The 8,278-nt window shown below is 64.6% G+C and overlaps 2 protein-coding genes across 2 annotated transcripts in view; both read left to right on the forward strand.

Moving 5' to 3' along the window:
• The window catches only part of ATP13A2 (ATPase cation transporting 13A2), a gene marked incomplete at its 5' end in the record, with an annotated part of 7,754 nt that extends 4,592 nt beyond the window's left edge, over window positions 1-3,162 (forward strand). The window contains 7 exons of the mRNA XM_042019894.1: window positions 447-526; window positions 1,049-1,201; window positions 1,296-1,392; window positions 1,476-1,699; window positions 2,372-2,523; window positions 2,609-2,781; window positions 2,885-3,162. Of these exons, the coding sequence (XP_041875828.1) occupies window positions 447-526; window positions 1,049-1,201; window positions 1,296-1,392; window positions 1,476-1,699; window positions 2,372-2,523; window positions 2,609-2,781; window positions 2,885-3,055 (1,050 nt within the window). The remainder of the gene's footprint in view (window positions 1-446; window positions 527-1,048; window positions 1,202-1,295; window positions 1,393-1,475; window positions 1,700-2,371; window positions 2,524-2,608; window positions 2,782-2,884) is intronic.
• A 55-nt stretch (window positions 3,163-3,217) lies between these two features.
• LOC121660522 lies at window positions 3,218-4,326 on the forward strand. Its single transcript, XM_042019893.1, has 3 exons — window positions 3,218-3,454; window positions 3,489-3,580; window positions 3,615-4,326. The coding sequence occupies exons 1-3, from the start codon at window positions 3,224-3,226 to the stop codon at window positions 4,324-4,326; spliced, it is 1,035 nt and encodes a 344-aa protein (XP_041875827.1). The 5' UTR covers window positions 3,218-3,223.
• The last annotated feature ends 3,952 nt before the right edge of the window (window positions 4,327-8,278 follow it).

An 8,278-nucleotide genomic window follows, 5' to 3' on the forward strand; every position in this document is an offset into this window, starting at 1 on the left:
CCCTGCTGGCCATTCCCATCACCCTGCCGGCCATTCCCAGTGCCCTGGCAGCCATTCCCAGTGCCTCGCTGGCCATTCCCAGTGCCCTGCCGGCCATTCCCATCACCCCGCCGGCCATTCCCATCACCCCGCCGGCCATTCCCAGTGCCCTGCTGGCCATTCCCAGTGCCCCACTGGCCATTCCCAGTCCCCGCTGGCCATTCCCATCACCCTGCCGGCCATTCCCAGTGCCCTGCCGGCCATTCCCAGTGCCCCGCTGGCCATTCCCATCACCCTGCCGGCCATTTCCATCTCCCTGCTGGCCATTCCCATCACCCTGCCGGCCATTCCCATCACCCTGCCAGCCATTCCCAGTGCCCTGCTGGCCATTCCCAGTGCCCCGCTGGCCATTCCCAGCCCCTCGGGGCCGGCCGTGCCGCGGCGCTGACGGCCCTGCCCGCTTCCAGATCCTGCTGCGGGCCACGGTGTTGGCGCGCATGCTGCCCGAGCAGAAGGCGCAGCTGGTGAGCCGCCTGCAGGAGCTCGAGTAAGGCCCAGGCCGGGATCGGGGGCTCCTCCTGGGGATCCGGAATGGTTTCCGCCGGGAGACGCCTCAGACCTGCCCCGGCTGCGCCCGCGCTGCGGGAGGGGACAGTTGCACCAGGGAGCTCCAGCCTGGAGCGGGGCATCCGCGGGAGCGTGGGTCCCTCAGGGGCATGGGGTCCCTTTCCTGCATTCCCTGAGGAATGTGGGTCCCTTTGCCCCGATCCCTGAGGAACGTGGGGTCCCTTTCCCCCAATCCCTGAGGGGCGTGGGGTCCCTTTCCCCCAATCCCTGAGGAACGTGGATCCCTTTCCTGCACTCCCTGAAGAGTGTGGGATCCCTTTCCTGCACTCCCTGAGGAACGTGGGGTCCCTGAGGAACGTGGGGTCCCTTTCCCCCATTCCCTGAGGAACGTGGGATCCCTTTCCCCCAATCCCTGAGGAACGTGGGTCCCTTTCCCCCATTCCCTGAGGAACGTGGGTCCCTTTCCCCCAGTCCCTGAGGAACGTGGATCCCTTTCCCGCAGCTACTGCGTGGGGATGTGCGGGGATGGTGCCAACGACTGCGGGGCGCTGCGGGCGGCCGACGTGGGCATCTCCCTGTCCGAGGCCGAGGCGTCCGTGGCCTCGCCCTTCACCTCCCGCGTGGCCACCATCGAGTGCGTGCCCAGGGTCATCCGGTGAGCGCGGGACAACCCCGGGAATGCCGCTGACCCCCTCGGGAGAGCTCCCGGGGAGGGGGCGGCCGGTGGGTGACCCCGTGTCCCCCCGCAGGGAGGGCCGGTGCTCCTTGGTCACCTCCTTCGGGGTCTTCAAGTACATGGCCCTGTACAGCCTGGTGCAGTTCGTGTCCGTGCTGCTGCTCTACACCGTGAGTGCCGCCCCAAATCCCCGCTTTTCCCCGGGAATTCCCCGGCATCGCCTCACCCCGCCTGCCCCTCTCCTCCTCCCCAGATCAACACCAACCTGAGCGATTTCCAGTTCCTCTTCTTCGACCTGGTCATCACCACCACGGTGGCCGTGCTGATGGGGCGCACGGGGCCGGCGCCGGCGCTGGGCGTGCGGCGCCCGCAGGGGGCCCTGATCAGCGGCCTGGTGCTGGGCAGCCTCGTGCTGCAGACGGCGCTGCTCGTCGCCGTGCAGGTCCTCAGCTACTTCGTCACCGTCTCGCAGAGCTGGTGAGGCGCCCGAAATCGGGGAACCGGGAATTCCGAGCTTGGAAAAGGCCAAGCGCCGGCCCCAGTTCGCCGCTGAAGCCCGAGTGCCGCGTGCAGGGGTGTTCCGGGCACTTGCTGGCGATTCCAGCGAGGCTGTTCCAGTGCTTTGCAGCCCTTCCCGTGCTGGAATTCTTCCCAGGATCCCACCTAAACCTCCCCTGCTCCCCGTGGGTTTGGGGATGGGAGCGGCGCCGCGGTTGTGGCAGAGCCCAGCGTTTGTCCAGGGCTTTGGGGTCTGGCAGCAGACGGGGAACCATGGAGTGTCCTCAGCTGGGGGGATCATCCGGGAGTCCAGCCCCTGGCCCTGCACAGACACCCCAACAATCCCACCCTGGGCACCCCTGGCAGCGCTGTCCAAACGCTCCTGGAGCTCTGGCAGCCTCGGGGCCGTGCCCATTCCCTGGGGAGCCTGGGCAGTGCCCAGCACCCTCTGGGGGAAGAACCTTTCCTGATATCCAACCTAAACCCTCCCCTGGCACAGCTCCCATTCCCAAGGGATCCATGCCTGGTCCCAGAGCAGAGACTGAAGCTGCTCCTGGCCCCTCCACTCACAAGGAAGTCGTGACTTTGATGGAGGACGAGGGCGGTGTCCAGGCCCTCGCGGCTGACCCCGTGCCCTGTCCCCTGGCGCAGGTTCGTGCCCCTGAACAGCACGGTGACGGCGCCCCAGAACCTGCCCAACTACGAGAACACCGTCCTGTTCTGCGTCAGCGGCTTCCAGTACCTCATCCTGGCCGTGGCCATGTCCAAGGGACACCCCTTCCGAGAGCCGCTCTACACCAACGGTGGGGACACCGCCAGCCACCGCCCTCCTCCTCCTCCTCCTCCTGCTGCTGCTGCTGCTGCTCACCCATCCCCTCTCGCCCCCAGTGCTCTTCCTGCTCGTGCTCGTCCTGCTCTTCGGCCTGATGATCTGGCTGACCCTGTACCCGCTGGGCTTCCCCAAATCCCTGCTGAAGCTCCAGGCCATCGAGGATTTCAACTTCAAGCTGCTCCTCCTGGGCATCGCCGCCCTCAACTTCTTCGCCGCCTTCGTGCTGGAGGTGGGTCCGGGGGGGCTTTGGGGTCCTCCTGGAGCTGTCTGGGGTGGGCACAGCGCTCTCCTTCCCTCCCCCTGCCCTGATTCCCTCCCCGTTCCGGCCCCAGACCGCCCTGGATCACGGCTTGCTCGGCTGCTTCCGAAGGCTGCGCCGGAAAAAAGCCTCCAAGAAGCTTTTCAAGAGGCTGGAGAAGGAGCTGAGCCAGCAGCAGCCAGGCTGGCCGCCCCTGGACCAGCCGCTGTTCGCCACGCCCAGGATGTCCCTCGCTGTGAGATAGCAGTGCCAGCCGTGCCCGCCTGCCCCCGCCTCGGACACTTCCTTAATTTATTGATCCCGGAAAAAGCAGGGATGCGGCAGGCGGGCGGGATCCCTCAGCATCACAGATGTGAATCCCATGGCCACGGTGCTCCCATGGCCACGGTGCTCCCATGGCCACACTGATCCCATGGCCACAGTGGTCCCACAGCTACAGCCCATGGCCACACTGATCCCATGGCCATGGTGGTCCCATGGCCACGGTGGTCCCATGGCTACGGCCCATGGCCACACTGATCCCATGGCCATGGTGGTCCCATGGCTACGGCCCATGGCCACACTGATCCCATGGCCACAGTGCTCCCACGGCCACACTGATCCCATGGCCACGGTGGTCCCATGGCTACGGCCCATGGCCACGCTGATCCCATGGCCACAGTGCTCCCACGGCCACTCTGACCCCATGGCCATGGTGGTCCTATGGCCATGCTGATCCCACAGCGACACTGATCCATCCCGTGGCCACGCTGACCCCATGGCCATGGTGGTCCCACAGCCACTCTGGCCCCATGGACACGGTGCTCCCACAGCCACGCTGACCCTGTGGCCACAGCCCAGAGGAGCAGGAACGGGGCAGAAGATCCAGAGGAGGAAGAGGAGCATCCAGCCCGGCCCTTCCCGCAGGGTTTCTCCCGCTCCCGCCGGCCACCGGGGCTGCTGTGGCCTCTCGTGGCTGGCCCAGCCGCCGGGCGGGGGTCCCCGCTGTCCCCGGCGCCCCCGGCTCTGTGTCACTGTGAAGCCCCTCCCCGTGCCCCCGTCCCCTCTAGATGTGTAGGGAGTTTACAGTCCCCGTTCCCGGCTTGCCAACGATGCTGCTCCATCCCCAGCGCGCCCCAGGGCCCTTCTCCGCTCGGAATGCTCGGGCAGAGCTCCTCTGCTCTGGGATGGGGCCTCTCTAGCATTACAGACCCCATAAATTCTCTATTTTTTAACTCTCCTCCCACGCCCCGGCGTGCGGGAGCCGTCGGGTTCCAGACGGGGCTGTCACGGGCCTTGTCTAATAAATTAACATTTATTTTCCTGGCTGCTCGTCTGCGCTGCTCGCTGGGGGCGGATTCGGGATGGCACCGGTGCGGATCCGTGCGGGACGGGGCGCCGGGAGGAGGCTTCGGGCTCGCTGGGAAACGCTGGGCTCGATGCTCGAAAGCAGGGCCCGGAGCCAGGGATGACACCGCCGGGATTCCTGCAGCCCGAACCGAGCTGGAGAGCCTCTCTCCAGCTGGAATTTCCTAGAAAACAACAGTAATTGCTGGAAAAGCCCAGGTGTCCTGGCCAAGGCCTGGGGAAGGCGGGAGACGGAGACGAGCAGCAGCTCCCCGGGCGGGGGGGGCTGTGCTGCCCGCACCCCCTGCCCGGCTTTTCCAGCTGCCTGCGGGATCCCGGGCTGGTTCCTGCAGGGATTTGCTTCCATGGAAAGTCTGAACCCCCTCCGAGCGCCGGCGGCGCCTCTCTGCCCTCCGGGAGCTGGGGATTAGATCAGGAAATGAGGCACAAGCAGAGGTAAGAGGTTTCCTGCAGGCCCGGCCAAGGCTGCAGTTGTTAACCCAGGCTTCCCGAGCCGCACAATCCCTCCACGCTCGCACAGCCCTCGCGGGGTTTTGCCCGTTCTTGGCGGTTTTCAAAGCAAAAGCACCCAGGAGGCGCTTCCCCTCGGATGGGGCGGGAGGGTGTCATTTAATTTAATTTGATTTGATTTAACGATTGACAGGCAGCTCCTGCCCCTGGGTGGAGGCTGGCGGGGCTGGCGTGAGGGTAACGCTGGAGCTTGGTGGGAGCAGCTGAGGTGGTTTTGGGGTGCTTTGGACGGTTTTATCCATCCCTCAGCCTGGCAAACCAGGCTGGAGAGGAGCTGGCAGCCCCTTCCAGCCCCGGCCGCCTCTCGTCCTGCTCGGAAAATCCGCTTTTTCCTGGGTTTTGCAGCTCCCGGGCCCTGTCCTGGTGCTCAGCCCGCGGCGCAACCCAGCGCGGGCTGGCTGGGATCCAACCCCACGGGAGCGAGCCCGACCTCCTCCGCTCTGCCCCGTTCCCGTCTCCAGAGACCTCCTCCCTCCCCCCGCGCCCTCCCTGTGCTCCTTTGCTGGGTTTTCACCCCAAACCCGCCGCATTCGTCCCCCGCCTCCGGCTCTGGCTCCGTGCCGACCTCGGGGGGGTTTGGGGATCATCCCCATCCCGCCGGGATCCCCCGGAACGCGCCGGGAGCGGGGAAAAGGGGGCCCCGGGGGCTGCGGAGCCTCCAGCAGCTCCAGTTTGGGTGGGAAAAGCGGGATTTGGGTCCTTTTTCCCGCTCCATGCCGGGGCTGCAGCATCCTCGCTGCTGGGGGGGAGCGGGAGCGGCCAGCGCCGGGCCTGCATCGGGAGGGGTGATGAGATCCCAGCATCCCAGATTTTGGGGGTGATGGGGTTGGTTTGGTTTTTTTTTCCTCCCAGAAAAATTCCCCGAGCTGCTCCTTCCCTCCCTCCCTCCCTCCCTCCGGCAGCACCAGCCCCGGCCCGCTCCGTGCGGGAGCCGCGCGGGATCCTCCTCCCTGCTCGCTTTTCCAAGGGTTTAAAACTCATCCCACCGGGAGAAAAAAAACCCCAAAACCAACAGCCCAGCCCCGCCGGCGGCGCCCACGGCAGCGGCGCGTTCTCCCCGATGGGCGCTTGGGGTTATTCCCGGCTTTCCCCCTCCCCGCAGCGCGGGAGGAGGAAGGGGCCGGCTCAGGTGTGGCTTTAGGACCCAGCGGATCCCCCGTGCTGGAGGTAGGAGGTGTTTTTTTTGGGTTTTTTGGGGTTTTTTTTGACTCTCATTGCAAGAGTTTTGGGGAAGCGGAGAGAGGAGAGCGCGGCGGCGGGCGAGGGCAGAGCCGGCACTAACTGGTAAGGAGCGGGCGAGGGAAACCCCCCTAAATCCCGGGAATTCCGGGGGCCATCCCCCCCCCGGCAGCAAACGGGGCTGAGCCCCCATTTCGGGGCTTTGTGAAACCACCTTAAAACTTCCAGCGGCTGGGAGCTGGGAAAAAAAAGCTGTTTTCAACTTTTTAACCTCAAAAAGCCAAAGCCCCCCTTGGTTTTGGGGGTGCTGAGGGAACGGCAGCCGCGGGGGGAGGGGGCCCTTCTTTGAGGCCTGACAGTTGCTGGAGATTTTTAACCACTTCCAAAAAGCCTAAAAATACCCCAAAGCCTGGAGGAAGCCCGGGGTTTGTTTGGTTTTGGGGTTTTGTTTTTTTTTTTTATTTTCCGTCCTGGAAAGAGATGGCAGAAAAGGGATCTTTTATCCCGATTTATTTTGGGGGACGGGCCCCTGAGGGAAAGGTGATGTGTGAAAACGGGGATGGGGGCACCGAGTTCTTCACCTCTGGTCGGGGGCCAAAAAAAATTGGAATCCTTTAATATTCCCTTTGTTCTCCCACTCTCTGGCGACGGGAGGGCTTAAAGGAAAAAAAAAAAAAAAGGGGGAAGAAAAAAAAGAAAAGAAAAGGAAAATGGGAAAAAAAAAAAAGAAAAAAAGCTGGGGGAGGGGGGAAAGGCTGGGGGAAGGTGGGGTTTAGCAGAATGAAAGGGACTGTGGTGTTCTTGCTGCGGGGTTGATTGTTCCCAGATGTGCAGTTGCAAAAACATCTGGCGCGGTCGGAGCCGCCGGACCCCTGCGCCGAGGGAGCGGAGTTTGGGAAGGGGGAGCGGCCGGAGCGGGGGGGACGGGGCTGGGGGCGGCTTCATCCCCTCCTCGGTGGCGTTGGGGTGAAGGGGGACACGGTGGGGACACGGTGGGGACACGGTGGGGACATCGCGGGGACACCGAGGGGACACCGTGGGGACACCGTGGGGACATCGCGGGGACACCGAGGGGACACCGAGGGGACACCGAGGGGACACCGTGGGGACACCGCGGGGACCTCGCGGGGCCGCCGGCGGCGCTCCGGGGTCTCGGCCGGGAGCAGCCGCTGGCGTCGCCGTCGGGGCAGACGTGACCGGACTGTCCCCGTGCCGCGGCCAAAGCCCGCGAGCTCCGGCCAAGGCTGGGGGGAGTTCAGGGGAGCGGAGCTCGGGAGAAGCTGCGCAGGCTGGAAAAGGGGCTGGCAGGGAGGCGAGTCCGGAGCCGTGTCCTTGGGAGGGCGGGAGGACGGCGGGGGATGGCTGCGGAGGCGGTGTCCGTCTGTCTGTCCGTCCATCCATCCGTCTGTCCGTCCATCCATCCATCCCTGTGTCCTTCCTTCCCTCCATCCATCCATCCATCCCTCCATCCATCCCTCCATCCATCCATCCATCTATCCCTCCATCCATCCATCCATCCCTGTGTCCTTCCTTCCCTCCATCCATCCATCCATCCCTCCATCCATCCCTCCATCCATCCATCCATCTATCCCTCCATCCATCCATCCCTCCATCCCTCCATCCATCCCTCCCTCCCTCCCTCCCTCCATCCATCCCTCCATCCATCCATCCATCCATCCCTCCATCCATCCCTCCCTCCATCCATCCATCCCTCCATCCATCCATCCATCCATCCATCCATCCCTCCATCCATCCCTCCCTGTGTCCATCCATTCCCCCATCCCAGGCCAGGATCCAGGTGCTCTCCCAGATCCAAGCTCTGCCAGTGGCCCTCGGGCTCACCCCCCCCCCCCCCCCCCCGATCCCTTTTATCCCGGGACTCTTCCAGCCCCGACTCAATCCGTGTCTGGAGCATCCTGGGCCGTGGGAAGCGGACGGGACCCGTCCCCCCGAGGGACGGCCGGGGCTGAGCCTGGTGATCCCAGCTCAGGCAGGGACCGACTCCACGGATTTCCCACAGCTGGGAAGGGTCTGGAACATCTCCTGCGGCTCCAGTCCTGGGAATGGGGAGGACGAGATTCCTGCGGGATGAGCTGTGGTGGGGAAGGGGCTTTGTTCCAGTGGGGCTGCAGGACAAGGTCCCTGAAGGTGCTGGGATGGTGTTGGAGAGGATGAGGCGGCCGGAAGGATTTTGGGGAGAGATCCATGGAGTTGGTGCAGGACAAGGTCCCTGGAAGGTGCCTTTGGTGGCTGGAAAATGCAACTTTGGTGATGGCGCAGGATGGGATCCCTGGAGGGTGCGGGATGGGATCCCTGGGAGATCCCACACCTGGAGCTAGTGCAGGATGGGATCCCTGGAAAGGTGCAGGATGGGATTCCTGGAAGATCGCACACCTGGAGCTGGCACAGGATGGGATCCCTGGAAGGTGCA

Source organism: Corvus kubaryi, unplaced genomic scaffold, assembly GCF_017639235.1.
Source record: "Corvus kubaryi isolate FWS band 111438036 unplaced genomic scaffold, C.kubaryi_AGA036_p1.0 36396, whole genome shotgun sequence".
Lineage (NCBI taxonomy): Eukaryota > Metazoa > Chordata > Aves > Passeriformes > Corvidae > Corvus > Corvus kubaryi.

Coding starts and splice junctions, on each gene's coding strand:
- LOC121660522 (XM_042019893.1), top strand. CDS start 3,224: ATGGCCACAGTGGTCCCACAGCTACAGCCCATGGCCACACTGATCCCA. Junction 3,455..3,488: donor GGCTACGGCCCATGGCCACG/CTGATCCCATGG, acceptor CCCACGGCCACT/CTGACCCCATGGCCATGGTG. Junction 3,581..3,614: donor CTGACCCCATGGCCATGGTG/GTCCCACAGCCA, acceptor ATGGACACGGTG/CTCCCACAGCCACGCTGACC.